This window comes from Oncorhynchus clarkii, unplaced genomic scaffold, assembly GCF_045791955.1.
Source record: "Oncorhynchus clarkii lewisi isolate Uvic-CL-2024 unplaced genomic scaffold, UVic_Ocla_1.0 unplaced_contig_13078_pilon_pilon, whole genome shotgun sequence".
Classification (NCBI taxonomy): domain Eukaryota; kingdom Metazoa; phylum Chordata; class Actinopteri; order Salmoniformes; family Salmonidae; genus Oncorhynchus; species Oncorhynchus clarkii.
Window position 1 is genome coordinate 43592 of NW_027258724.1, and position 13855 is coordinate 57446.

The 13855-nt window shown below is 45.6% G+C and overlaps 1 protein-coding gene across 1 annotated transcript; it reads right to left on the bottom strand.

Moving 5' to 3' along the window:
- Positions 1-3229: 3229 nt before the first annotated feature.
- Positions 3230-12226, bottom strand: LOC139398343 (E3 ubiquitin-protein ligase NEURL1B-like). The gene is made up of 6 exons (XM_071144391.1): positions 12023-12226; positions 9982-10570; positions 7294-7416; positions 6087-6492; positions 5504-5964; positions 3230-5467 (listed from the first exon to the last, which is right to left on the bottom strand). Exons 1-4 carry the CDS (start codon positions 12089-12091, stop codon positions 6245-6247), a joined length of 1029 nt encoding a protein of 342 aa, XP_071000492.1. The 5' UTR covers positions 12092-12226; the 3' UTR covers positions 3230-5467; positions 5504-5964; positions 6087-6244.
- Positions 12227-13855: the final 1629 nt, after the last annotated feature.

A 13855-nucleotide genomic window follows, 5' to 3' on the forward strand; every position in this document is an offset into this window, starting at 1 on the left:
TTGTGTTGTCTCTCGTGTGTTTTGTCCTCTATTTATACTGTATTTATTTTTAATCCCAGGCCCCCGTCCCCACAGGAGGCCTTTTGCCTTTTGGTAGGCCGTCATTGTAAATAAGAATTTATTCTTAACTGACTTGCCTATTTAAAAAAAGGTAATACAATTTTTTTTTTTTATTAAAAAAGTTAGAACTGCCATCTCCACTGCACCTATAGACCTATGCAGCATCTCTACCTACAGACCTATGCAGCATCTCTACCTACAGACCTATGCAGCATCTCTACCTACAGACCTATACAGCATCTCTACCTATAGACCTATACAGCATCTCTACCTACAGACCTATACAGCATCTCTACCTATAGACCGATACAGCATCTCTACCTACACAACTATACAGCATCTCTATCTACAGACCGATACAGCATCTCTACCTACAGACCGATACAGCATCTCTACCTACAGACCGATACAGCATCTCTACCTACAGACCTATACAGCATCTCTACCTACAGACCTATACAGCATCTCTACCTACAGACCTATACAGCATCTCTACCTACAGACCGATACAGCATCTCTACCTATAGACCTATACAGCATCTCTACCTACAGACCGATACAGCATCTCTACCTACAGACCTATACAGCATCTCTATCTACACAACTACACAGCATCTCTACCTACAGACCGATACAGCATCTCTACCTACAGACCTATACAGCATCTCTACCTACACAACTATACAGCATCTCTATCTACAGACCGATACAGCATCTCTACCTACAGACCGATACAGCATCTCTACCGACAGACCGATACAGCATCTCTACCTACAGACCTATACAGCATCTCTACCTACAGACCTATACAGCATCTCTACCTACAGACCTATACAGCATCTCTACCTACAGACCTATACAGCATCTCTACCTACAGACCTATACAGCATCTCTACCTACAGACCTATACAGCATATCTACCTACAGACCGATACAGCATCTCTACCTATAGACCTATACAGCATCTCTACCTACAGACCTATACAGCATCTCTACCTACAGACCGATACAGCATCTCTACCTACAGACCTATACATCATCTCTACCTACAGAACGATACATCATCTCTACCTACAGAACTATACAGCATCTCTGCCTACAGACCTATTCAGCATCTCTACTTACAGACCTGTACATAATCTCTGCTACTCTCCCCCCTGCTCTGTTCTACTCAGGTATTGCTGCTGGCACTTTAATGGCTCATTGTGATGCTGCAACGTAATTAACATGTGTTTGGTACCGTTCCGTTTGCTCCATTCCAGACATTATTATGAGCTGTCCTCCCCTCTCACCAGCCTCAAATCAATTTGGAATTCAGGCTGTAACAAAACATGGAATAAGTCAAGGGGTCTGAATACTTTCTGGTGGCATTGTATTTTCATAGTGAAACGCCCTGAAAAATAAGCCAAACATAGGGTTCTATGTTCCTCATTTAAAAACATTTTATACAGTCTTCTTGTTACTGCGTCCAGTGAGCTTCAACCTGGAAAGTTGTGTTGTTTCCTCGTCAACTGGAAGGTTCAGGATGACAGGCTGAAATGTGGAGGAACTGGTTCTGCAGAAACCATGACATCTGGTTGTTGTTTAGTCGTTAAGATTTCTACAAAGGTACAGCGGGAATGGAAAACGATGTTCTTTAAAATACAAGAGGTCAAGTGAAATGTTGTGATTGACAAAGTGATGTCTCTTGACTTAGGATGGTTATCACTTCTCAATGCAGAGGCTGCCCCCTAGGGGTGAATTCACTAAATGCATCCTGTCTCTTTCCTCTCACAGAAGCCCTGTTTATATCTGGTTCTATATCTGGTTCCTTTGTTCTGATCTTGTCCACATTCTGATTGTGTCCACATTTCTTTTTGGACTGATGTAGACAAAACAAAGGACACATTGTGATCAGATCTTCCTGATCACCTCTAGAGGTAGTCAGACACACATTGTGATCAGATCTTCCTGATCACCTCTAGAGGTAGTCAGACACACATTGTGATCAGATCTTCCTGATCACCTCTAGAGGTAGTCAGACACACATTGTGATCAGATCTTCCTGATCACCTCTAGAGGTAGTCAGACACACATTGTGATCAGATCTTCCTGATCACCTCTAGAGGTAGTCAGACACACATTGTGATCAGATCTTCCTGATCACCTCTAGAGGTAGTCAGACACACATTGTGATCAGATCTTCCTGATCACCTCTAGAGGTAGTCAGACACACATTGTGATCAGATCTTCCTGATCACCTCTAGAGGTAGTCAGACACACATTGTGATCAGATCTTCCTGATCACCTCTAGAGGTAGTCAGACACACATTGTGATCAGATCTTTCTGATCACCTCTAGAGGTAGTCAGACACACATTGTGATCAGATCTTCCTGATCACCTCTAGAGGTAGTCAGACACACATTGTGATCAGATCTTTCTGATCACCTCTAGAGGTAGTCAGACACACATTGTGATCAGATCTTCCTGATCACCTCTAGAGGTAGTCAGACACACATTGTGATCAGATCTTCCTTGATCACCTCTAGAGGTAGTCAGACACACATTGTGTCTGGATATTGTACAAGTGTAGACAGATCTGGACAGAAAAAACATTTAAATCATAAATATTCTAGGCCCCTAAAATCATTGACATGTGGCACCATTGATTGATTACATTTGTGTCTTGCAATAAATAAATATTATTTTGAAAGAATAGCTTTGAAATAATTTGCCTAAATGAAGGGACCAGGAAATGTGGTCACAATGCAGACAGTGGATGGATAACAGACACTTTTAATACTTTGTGTAGACATATTTCTGTAAATATGGGCACAATCAGAATGTAGAGCAGATCAGAACAAAGCACCAGGTATAAACGGGGCCAGAGAGATCAGAACAAACCACCAGGTATAAACGGGGCCAGAGAGATCAGAACAAACCACCAGGTATAAACGGGGCCAGAGAGATCAGCACAAAGCACCAGGTATAAACGGGGCCAGAGAGAACACCTGAATACACCAGAAATCACATTTACATTCTAGCACACCACAGAACAAGCCTGTGTCCCAAATGGCACCCTATTCCCTATATAGTGTGCTACTTTAGACCAGGGACCTATGGAACCCCATTCCCTATTATAGTGTGCTACTTTAGACCAGCGTAGTGCACTATAAGGAGACATCTGTATACTCTGTACAGCACGTTTCATTTAATAACACTCTGCATGTCTTGTTCAAACATCTTTCTCTTCATAGTAAAAAGCCCTGAACAATTCGCCAACATAAGGTTATATATTTTTCTCATTTAGAAACATTACATAAACAGTCTCTTTTTATTTTGCATAAGCTGTCTGCAGTGACCAATGTGCTTCTTCATTAATTCCACAACACCTTCATTTACAAATAGCATTGTCATCATATTTAGAACTTGGACGTGAAGACATTTGACAAACATTGTCTAAGGCACAAAGATAGAAGGTATTTGGCAGAGTGGTGACTCACAGAAGAGTCCCCTCAGCTGTCCTTCCAACACGTGAAGGGTTAAAACCACACAGTTAGAAAACCATGTGACAGGCAGACAAACAGGAAAAGAAAGCCCTGCCGCCCTCAGCTATGGTAGAGAGAGTCTCAGGTAGAGAGAGAGAGAGAGTCTCGGGTAGAGAGAGAGAGTCTCGGGTAGAGAGAGAGAGAGAGAGTCTCGGGTAGAGAGAGAGAGAGATAGTCTCAGGTAGAGAGAGAGAGAGAGTCTCGGGTAGAGAGAGAGAGAGAGAGAGAGTCTCGGGTAGAGAAAGAGAGAGTCTCGGGTAGAGAGAGAGAGAGAGAGAGTCTCGGGTAGAGAGAGAGAGAGTCTCGGGTAGAGAGAGAGTGTCTCGGGTAGAGAGAGAGAGAGTCTCAGATAGAGAGAGGGAGTCTCGGGTAGAGAGAGGGAGTCTCGGGTATAGAGAGAGAGAGAGTCTCGGGTAGAGAGAGGGAGTCTCGGGTAGAGAGAGGGAGTCTCGGGTATAGCGAGAGAGAGAGTCTCAGGTAGAGAGAGAGAGTCTCGGGTAGAGAGAGGGAGTCTCGGGTATAGCGAGAGAGAGAGTCTCGGGTAGAGAGAGAGAGAGAGAGAGTCTCGGGTAGAGAGAGAGAGAGTCTCGGGTAGAGAGAGAGAGAGAGAGAGAGAGAGAGTCTCGGGTAGAGAGAGAGAGAGTCTCGGGTAGAGAGAGAGAGAGTCTCGGGTAGAGAGAGAGAGTGTCTCGGGTAGAGAGAGAGAGAGTCTTGGATAGAGAGAGAGAGAGTCTCGGGTAGAGAGAGAGAGAGAGTCTCAGATAGAGAGAGGGAGTCTCGGGTAGAGAGAGGGAGTCTCGGGTATAGCGAGAGAGAGAGTCTCGGGTAGAGAGAGGGAGTCTCGGGTAGAGAGAGGGAGTCTCGGGTATAGCGAGAGAGAGAGTCTCAGGTAGAGAGAGAGAGTCTCGGGTAGAGAGAGGGAGTCTCGGGTATAGCGAGAGAGAGAGTCTCGGGTAGAGAGAGAGAGAGAGAGAGAGAGTCTCGGGTAGAGAGAGAGAGAGTCTCGGGTAGAGAGAGAGAGAGAGAGAGAGAGTCTCGGGTAGAGAGAGAGAGAGTCTCGGGTAGAGAGAGAGAGAGTCTCGGGTAGAGAGAGAGAGTGTCTCGGGTAGAGAGAGGGAGTCTCGGGTATAGCGAGAGAGAGAGTCTCAGGTAGAGAGAGGGAGTCTCGGGTAGAGAGAGGGAGTCTCGGGCATAGCGAGAGAGAGAGTCTCAGGTAGAGAGAGAGAGTCTCGGGTAGAGAGAGGGAGTCTCGGGTATAGCGAGAGAGAGAGTCTCGGGTAGAGAGAGAGAGAGTCTCGGGTAGAGAGAGAGAGAGAGAGAGTCTCGGGTAGAGAGAGAGAGAGTCTCGGGTAGAGAGAGAGAGAGAGAGAGAGAGAGTCTCGGGTAGAGAGAGAGAGAGTCTCGGGTAGAGAGAGAGAGAGAGAGTCTCGGGTAGAGAGAGAGAGAGTCTCGGGTAGAGAGAGAGAGAGTCTCGGGTAGAGAGAGAGAGAGAGAGAGAGTCTCGGGTAGAGAGAGAGAGAGTCTCGGGTAGAGAGAGAGAGAGAGTCTCGGGTAGAGAGAGAGAGAGAGTCTCGAGTAGAGAGAGAGAGAGTCTCGGGTAGAGAGAGAGAGAGAGTCTCGGGTAGAGAGAGAGAGAGAGAGTCGGGTAGAGAGAGAGAGAGTCTGCCTGCTCTTTCAAGGCCCTGCCTGACTGCTGCAGTGTGTCCAGTCTATCAGGGCCAATATGTCTTGATGTGGGAGGTCCGTGATGGACCTGCTGCAGTGTGTCCAGTCTATCAGGGCCAATATGTCTTGATGTGGGAGGTCCGTGATGGACCTGCTGCAGTGTGTCCAGTCTATCGGGGCCAATATGTCTTGATGTGGGAGGTCCGTGATGGACCTGCGGGGCCCTTGATGTGGGAGGTCCGTGATGGACCTGCCATAGTGTGTCCAGTCTATCAGGGCCAATATGTCTTGATGTGGGAGGTCCGTGATGGACCTGCCGTAGTGTAGAATGTCTAGTTTGGTAAGAGACGTCTCTGGGGTGCAGACAGAGCCCTGTCCCAGTAGTTTGTCCTCTCATGGATGGTCAGGCTTAATGATGACCTTGATGAGCCTGTTGAAATGGTGTCCAGTCTGTCTCTATAGCCTTCAAATATACATCTGGACCTCAAAGCCAGTTCCACTGCTTTAAAAAAAAAGATTCCCCTCTAATCAAGGACTGATATAGACCTGGGACCTGTGAAATTAATTAATTAATTATCACGTAGAACAGGAAACCAGCAGTACTCCAGATCTCGTAGGGTCAGAGTTGAATATCCCTGCTCTAGACAATGTCTGCTGCAGTAATGTCCCAGATATCATGGTCTGTATGTCTTGATGACGTCTTTAATGGGCCTGCGGCAGTAATGTCCCAGACATCATGGTCTGTATGTCTTGATGACGTCTTTAATGGGCCTGCTGCAGTAATGTCCCAGTCCTCTCATGGTCTGTATGTCTTGATGACGTCTTTAATGGGCCTGCGGCAGTAATGTCCCAGACATCATGGTCTGTATGTCTTGATGACGTCTTTAATGGGCCTGCTGCAGTAATGTCCCAGTCCTCTCATGGTCTGTATGTCTTGATGACGTCTTTAATGGGCCTGCGGCAGTAATGTCCCAGTAATGTCCCAGTCCTCTCATGGTCTGTATGTCTTAATGACGTCTTTAATGGGCCTGCGGCAGATAGGACAGCAGGCATTCACTTGTCTCTTCAGCTTTAGCCCACAGTTGTTACACAGACACATGTGACCGCAGGTGTAGATGACTGTGTCCACTTCCTGGTCGAAACAGACGGTGCACTCCCCGTTCTTACCACCAGAAGGCAGCTCTGGGGCAGGCAGGGTGGGAGAGACAGGGGGGCTGAGAGGGGAGCTGGGGGCCGTCACTGAGGAGGAGATGGAGATAGGAGAGGTGTTAGAATGAGAGGAGGCCCTGGGAAACATTTTTACACTACTACTTCAAATGAACAGCAACTTGTTGAGTTTTATAACAGCTACTATAGAGCCTTCATAAAGTCAGTTTATAACAGCTACATAGAGCCTTCATAAAGTCAGTTTATAACAGCTACTATAGAGCCTTCATAAAGTCAGTTTATAACAGCTACATAGAGCCTTCATAAAGTCAGTTTATAACAGCTACTATAGAGCCTTCATAAAGTCAGTTTATAACAGCTACATAGAGCCTTCATAAAGTCAGTTTATAACAGCTACTATAGAGCCTTCATAAAGTCAGTTTATAACAGCGACTATAGAGCCTTCATAAAGTCAGTTTATAACAGCTACATAGAGCCTTCATAAAGTCAGTTTATAACAGCTACATAGAGCCTTCATAAAGTCAGTTTATAACAGCTACTATAGAGCCTTCATAAAGTCAGTTTATAACAGCTACTATAGAGCCTTCATAAAGTCAGTTTATAACAGCTACATAGAGCCTTCATAAAGTCAGTTTATAACAGCTACATAGAGCCTTCATAAAGTCAGTTTATAACAGCTACTATAGAGCCTTCATAAAGTCAGTTTATAACAGCTACATAGAGCCTTCATGAAGTCAGTTTATAACAGCTACTATAGAGTCTTCATAAAATCAGTTTATAACAGCTACTATAGAGCCTTAATGAAGTCAGTTTATAACAGCTACTATAGAGCCTTCAAAGTCATGTGTGTGTGGTCACGTGCGTGTAACTGACCCAGGGAGGACTCGGAGGAGGATCTGTTGACGCTGAAGGCCAGGTCAGAATCACTGTCGTCTGGACTACTACTGCTACTACTGGTCTGGGAGGAAAGGAAGGAAGGGCTGGACTGGAGCGTGCCTGGAACACAGCGACAGAGACACACACGCAGTAAACATCGCTCCACAGTGGGAAATTACCTTTCAATGTCAAGCACGCTATAATGTCTCTGTCTCTCTCTATAATGTCTCTGTCTCTCGCTATAATGTCTCTGTCTCTCGCTATAATGTCTCTGTCTCTCTCTATAATGTCTCTGTCTCTCGCTATAATGTCTCTGTCTTTCGCTATAATGTCTCTGTCTCTCGCTATAATGTCTCTGTCTCTCGCTATAATGTCTCTGTCTCTCGCTATGTCTCTGTCTCTCGCTATAATGTCTCTGTCTCTCGCTATAATGTCTCTGCTCTCGCTATAATGTCTCTGTCTCTCGCTAAAATGTCTCTGTCTCCCGCTATAATGTCTGTTTCTCGCTATGATATCTCTGTCTCTTGCTATAATGTCTCTGTCTCTCGCTATAATGTCTCTGTCTCTCGCTATAATGTCTCTGTCTCTCGCTATAATGTAATCTTTGTCTCTGTGACACAAACACATGTTACGTTCTACTTTAACAACTTTAGACTTTGCAAGATTATTAAATCTCTTTTTTTCAAGAGAAGGAAAGAAATACAGACTGTTTTTATATCCTAGTTTGGTTAGAAGAGAGAGTTACATCTCTTTTTCAATTGAGACCTAATCTCAGTACAGCTATAAAACAGTGTGTTGCAATCTCTGATGGTACAGAACAGCAAACAGAGCGATGACAGAATGGTGAACTGCATCGTGGGTGATGAGCGTTTACGAGGTGGTCATCACTGATAAACATTGTTATGGCGAACAGCGATAGCCATAAAACTACAACAGTAAGGCATTACATCACATAAATAACCTGTTCAGTAAGTCATACAATAGCTAACAACACGACATCAGATATGTTATTACGTAATCAGACAGCTAGATTTCAAACATTTTAAAGGAAAATAGTTTTATTGGAGTAATGTGTACAGTGTTACAAAGCCCCTAGGGAGCTGTAACTAATCTGGGTGGTCGGCTGGGCTGACCGAGCGAGAGAAAGAGGGGGAGAGAGAGGGGGGGGGGGGGTTATAAGGGAGCAGTTGGTGGGAGAGAGCAGATAAGTCACATCCTAAAATAACCCAGAGGGGAACAGAGAGGACCATGGGAGCGTCATCACTACGCACCAGCATTCCTCTGGGTCTGGGAAAGAATGAACAAGAACTGGGAACTGAAGGGATTGTTGGAAACCAGGAAGCTGAGGGTGTGACTACTGCGTACTGGTACACTTTCTGACCAGTACTTTGTCCATTACATAGCCCATACGGTACAAGCATTCAGTAATGGTATAGGATTTCTGCTGATATACTGAAAACATTGCTGGGCTGAGTCTGTTGATGTCTCCACGCAGGGTAAAGGAATGCCCAGAGTGTCTGTGATGAGTATTTATATACAGTATCTATATGATATAGTCTGCAGTGCCTTCGGAAGAATTCAGACAACTTGACTTTTTCCAAATGTTGTTACGTTCCAGCCATATTCTAAAATGGATTAAATAAATAAAAAATCCTCATCAATCTACACACAATACCCCATAATGACAGTAATAACAGGTTTTTAGAAATTTTAACAAATTTATAACACTTTTTTTTTAAATACCTTATTTACATAAATATTCAGACCCTTTGCTAATAAGACTCAAAATTGAGCTCAGGCGCATCCTGTTTCCATTGATCATTCTTGAGATGTTTCTACAACTTGATTGGAGTCCACCTGTGGTAAATTCAATTGATTGGACATGATTTGGAAAGGCAACACACCTGTCTATAGAAGGTCGCACAGTTGAGAGTGAATGTAACAGCAAAAACCAAGCCATGAGGTCGAAGGAATTATCCGTAGAGCTTCGAGACATGATTGTGTCGAGGCACAGATCTGGGGAAGGGTACCAAAATATTTCTGCAGCATTGAAGGTCCCCAAGAAGACAGCGCCCTCAATCATTCTTAAATTGAAGAAGTTTGGAACCATCAAGACTCTTCCTAAAGATGGCCGCCTGGCCAAACTGAGCAATCGGGGGAGAAGGGCCTTGGTCAAGGAGGTGACCAAGAACCCGATGGTCACTCTGACAGAGCTCCAGAGTTCCTCTGTGGAGATGGGAGAACCTTCCAGAAGGACAACCATCTTTGCAGCACTCCACCAATCAGGCCTTTATGGTAGAGTGGCCAGACGGAAGCCAGTCCTCAGTAAAAGGCACATGACAACGACCCAAAGCACAAAGCCAAGACAACGCAGGAGCGGCTTCGGGACAAGTCTCTGAATGTCCTTGAGTGGCCCAGCCAGAGCCTGGACTTGAACCCGATCGACCTGAAAAGAGCTGTGCAGAGACGCTCACCATCCAACCTGACAGAGGTTGAGAGGATCTGCAGAGAAGAATGGGAGAAACTCCCCAAATACAGGTGTGTCAAGCTCGTAGCGTCATACCCAAGAAGACTCTAATGACTGTAATCACTGCCAAAGGTGCTTCAACAAAGTACTGAGTAAAGGTTCTGAATACTTATGTAAATGTTATATTTGATTTCTTATAGTGTATGTGAATAACCTACCCAGTATCCTGAGTCTGTTGACCGCTCCATGCAGGGTAAAGAAGGCCCAGAGTTTCTGTGATGAATCGACACACAGCAGCCTCCCTCTGGCCGCCCCGTTGACCCCATGATGCACCTCACCGCTGGGTGTCAGGCTGAAGGACAGAACGTCCCCGGAGCAGGGCATGGGGAAGCCGCGGTACACCACCCAGTACTCCTTCCTGTCCAGCAGCACCTCTGGGTCGGCAGGAAGTTCAGCAACATGGAGGGACCCCGGATCGCAGGATGTCAGTCCGAAAAGGAGCGCCCCGAAGTAGGGCAGGCCGAGATGACCGACCTCGACGTAGAGCGTCTCCCTGACCCTTAGGGGGCGATCTGAGAACACCAGAGTCCTCGAAGAGTCAAGGAAGTGGATACACGCTGCAGAGCGGTCAGCTGACAGGATGACGTCCGGGCCATGGACTGGATGGAAGTGGAGGTCGGTGTCGAGCGGCGAGGGGAGCCCAGCTCGGACCAACCGGGGGGTGGAGAATGGGACGGATGATGATGATGATGTTATGGAGGAGGAAGATGTGGTACAACAGGGGATCATCTGGCTGTAGTTGTTGAGCTGTAAGGTGTCAGAATCAAAAACACATTTATTCCCCAGGTACATTTACACGACCGTTCAAACGTTTGGGGTCACTTAGAAATGTCCTTGTTTTGAAAAAAAAAGCACATTTTTTTGTTCAATAAAATAACATACAATTGATCAGAAATACAGTGTAGACATTGTTAATTTTGTTAATGACAACATTAGTGTCTGTGTTCTTTTACCCAGTTTAATCTTTTCTTTTTATTGGCCAGTCTGAGATGTGGCTTTTTGTTTGCAACTCTGCCTAGAAAACCAGCATCCCGGAGTCACCTCTCCACTGTTGACGTTGAGACTGGTGTTTGAGGGTACTTTTTTAATGACGCTGCCAGTTGAGGCTTAGTGAGGCGTCTGTTTCTCAAACTAGACACACTAATGTACTTGTCCTCTTGCTCAGTTGTGCACCGGGGCCTCCCACTCCTCTTTCTATTCTGGTTAGAGACAGTTTGCGCTGTTCTGTGAAGGGAGAAGTACACAGCGTTGTACAAGATCTTCAGTTTCTTGTGAATTTCTCGCATGGAATAGCTTTCATTTCTCAGAACAAGAATAGACTGACGAGTTTCAGAAGAAAGTGTTTTGTTTCTGGCCATTTTGAGCCTGACATTGAACCCATAAATTCTGATGCTCCAGATACTCAACTAGTCTAAAGAAGGCCAGTTGTATTGCTTCTTTAATAAGGACAACAGTTTTCAGCTATGCTAACATAATTGCAAAAGGGTTTTCTAATGATCAGTTAGCCTTTTAAAATTATCAACTTGGATTAGCTAACACAACGTGCCATTGGAACACATGAGTGATGGTTGCTGATAATGGGCCTCTGTACGCCTATGTAGATATTCCATTAAAATCTGTCGTTTCCAGCTACAATAGTCATTTACAACATTAACAATGTCTACACTGTATTTCTGATCAATTTGATGTTATTTTAATGGCCCAAAAATGTACTTTTCTTTCAAAAATAAGGACATTTCCAAGTGACCCTACACTTTTGAATGGTAGTGCACTGTACATGCACCAGGAATTTGACCTGGTGAGATGATGCTGCCACAATAATATATATAGACCATAAACACATATACAGACAGAATATATAGACCATAAACACAATATACAGACAGAATATATAGACCATAAACACAAATACAGACAGAATATATAGTAAATTAACACAATATACAGACAGAATATGTAGACCATAAACACAAATACAGACAGAATATATAGTAAATTAACACAATATACAGACAGAATATATAGACCATAAACACAAATACAGACAGAATATGTAGACCATAAACACAAATACAGACAGAATATATAGACCATAAACACAATATACAGACAGAATATATAGACCATAAACACAAATACAGACAGAATATATAGACCATAAACACAAATACAGACAGAATATATAGACAAACAACTTACAGAATTTGAGCTGTAGTTCGCAGTGGCCATCTTCGCAGTGGCTTTGTTGTTGAGCTGTAACGTGGCCATCTTCGCGGCGGCCTGGTTGTTCTCTAGCTGGTTGTTGTTGTAGTTTGCGGAGTCGTGGCTGCTCTGAGGGAGGTAGGCACTGAGACGGGCCGCAGACAGACAACTGGACCCGACACTCTCTGCAAACTTGCTCTCTGGGAGGAGAGAGAGCAAGGGGAGAGGGAAAGGAGAGAGAGTGAGAGAGAGGGAGAGGGAGAGAGAGGGGCAGGAGAGCACGGGAGAGAAGAGAAAGGGACAGAGAGAGGGAGAGAGGAAGAGGGAGGGAAAGAGAGGGGAAGGAGAGATAGAGAGAGAGAGGGAGAGGGAGAGAGAGGGGCAGGAGAGCACGGGAGAGAAGAGAAAGGGACAGAGAGAGGGAGAGAGGAAGAGGGAGGGAAAGAGAGGGGAAGGAGAGATAGAGAGAGAGAGGGAGAGGGAGAGAGAGGGGCAGGAGAGCACGGGAGAGAAGAGAAAGGGACAGAGAGAGGGAGAGAGGAAGAGGGAGGGAAAGAGAGGGGAAGGAGAGATAGAGAGAGAGAGGGAGAGGGAGAGAGAGGGGCAGGAGAGCACGGGAGAGAAGAGAGAGGGACAGAGAGAGGGAGAGAGGAAGAGGGAGGGAAAGAGAGGGGAAGGAGAGATAGAGAGAGAGAGGGAGAGGGAGAGAGGGAGGGGGAGAACAAGATAAGGTAGGTGAGCAGTAGGTTCCATTAAAGAGACTACTGATTCACTAGCAACATCGTTCCTTCTGGAGCAAAGCAGAATAATGATAGTCAAGTCAAATGTTAAGTATTTTTGGACTGAAGATAACAAGCCCATAGAGATTGCTTTACGTTACTCTAAATGAAGGAACTCCTATGCAAACATACTTTAGAGGGAAAATAGCAGAGGTGAGGGAGATGGTCTGGTATGTTCTGAGAACTATTCCTTATGTAGCCTCAAACCCAGAACCCAGCCCAGACCCCAGCCCAGACCCCAGCCCAGACCCCAGCCCAGAACCCAGCCCAGAACCCAGCCCAGACCCCAGCCCCCAGCCCAGACCCCAGACCCCAGCCCAGACCCCAGCCCAGCCCCCAGCCCAGCCCCCAGCCCAGCCCCCAGCCCCCAGCCCAGCCCCCAGTCCTGTCCAGCCCAGCCCGCAGCCCAGCCCAGACCCCAGCCCAGCCCCCAGACCCCAGCCCCCAGTCCAGACCCCAGCCCAGCCCCCAGTCCAGCCCCCAGCCCAGAACCCGGCCCAGACCCCAGCCCAGCCCCCAGCCCAGCCCCCAGCCTGTCTAGCAGCGTGACACTGCTGAGAAAGATCCTGTATTTCAGTGAACCCAGAATGTTTGTGCTTTGAGCCACTTAAAGGCTTAAATTATTGAAGCGAAGCAGTCTAATATAACTGTCTCACTCGGCTCCTATCTGCACTGCTGATGTGAGGAAGTAGACTTCATTAGAATTGGAAGCTAAACTGTCCCAGACATTATCAGTTTATATAACAAACTGTCCCAGACATTATCAGTTTATATAACAAACTGTCCCAGACATTATCAGTTTATATAACAAACTGTCCCAGACATGATCAGTTTATATAACAAACTGACCCAGACATTATCGGGTTTTTTACACAAACTGTCCCAGACATTATCAGTTTATATAACAAACTGTCCCAGACATTATCAGTTTATATAACAAACTGTCCCAGACATTATCAGTTTATATAACAAACTGTCTTGGCTGAAGGTGACTGTGTGAGGGTGATGACTGTGTCTTGGCTGAAGGTGACTGTGTGAGGGTGATGACTGT

Excerpts from the sequence above, each read along its gene's own strand:
- LOC139398343 (XM_071144391.1), bottom strand. The coding sequence starts at position 12,091 with ATGGCCACGTTACAGCTCAACAACAAAGCCACTGCGAAGATGGCCACT. Across the intron at positions 10,571-12,022 it reads CGAACTACAGCTCAAATTCT|CTCAACAACTACAGCCAGAT; the intron begins GTAAGTTGTTTG and ends GACACCTTACAG. Across the intron at positions 6,493-7,293 it reads CTCCTCCGAGTCCTCCCTGG|TGACGGCCCCCAGCTCCCCT; the intron begins GTCAGTTACACG and ends TCTCCTCCTCAG.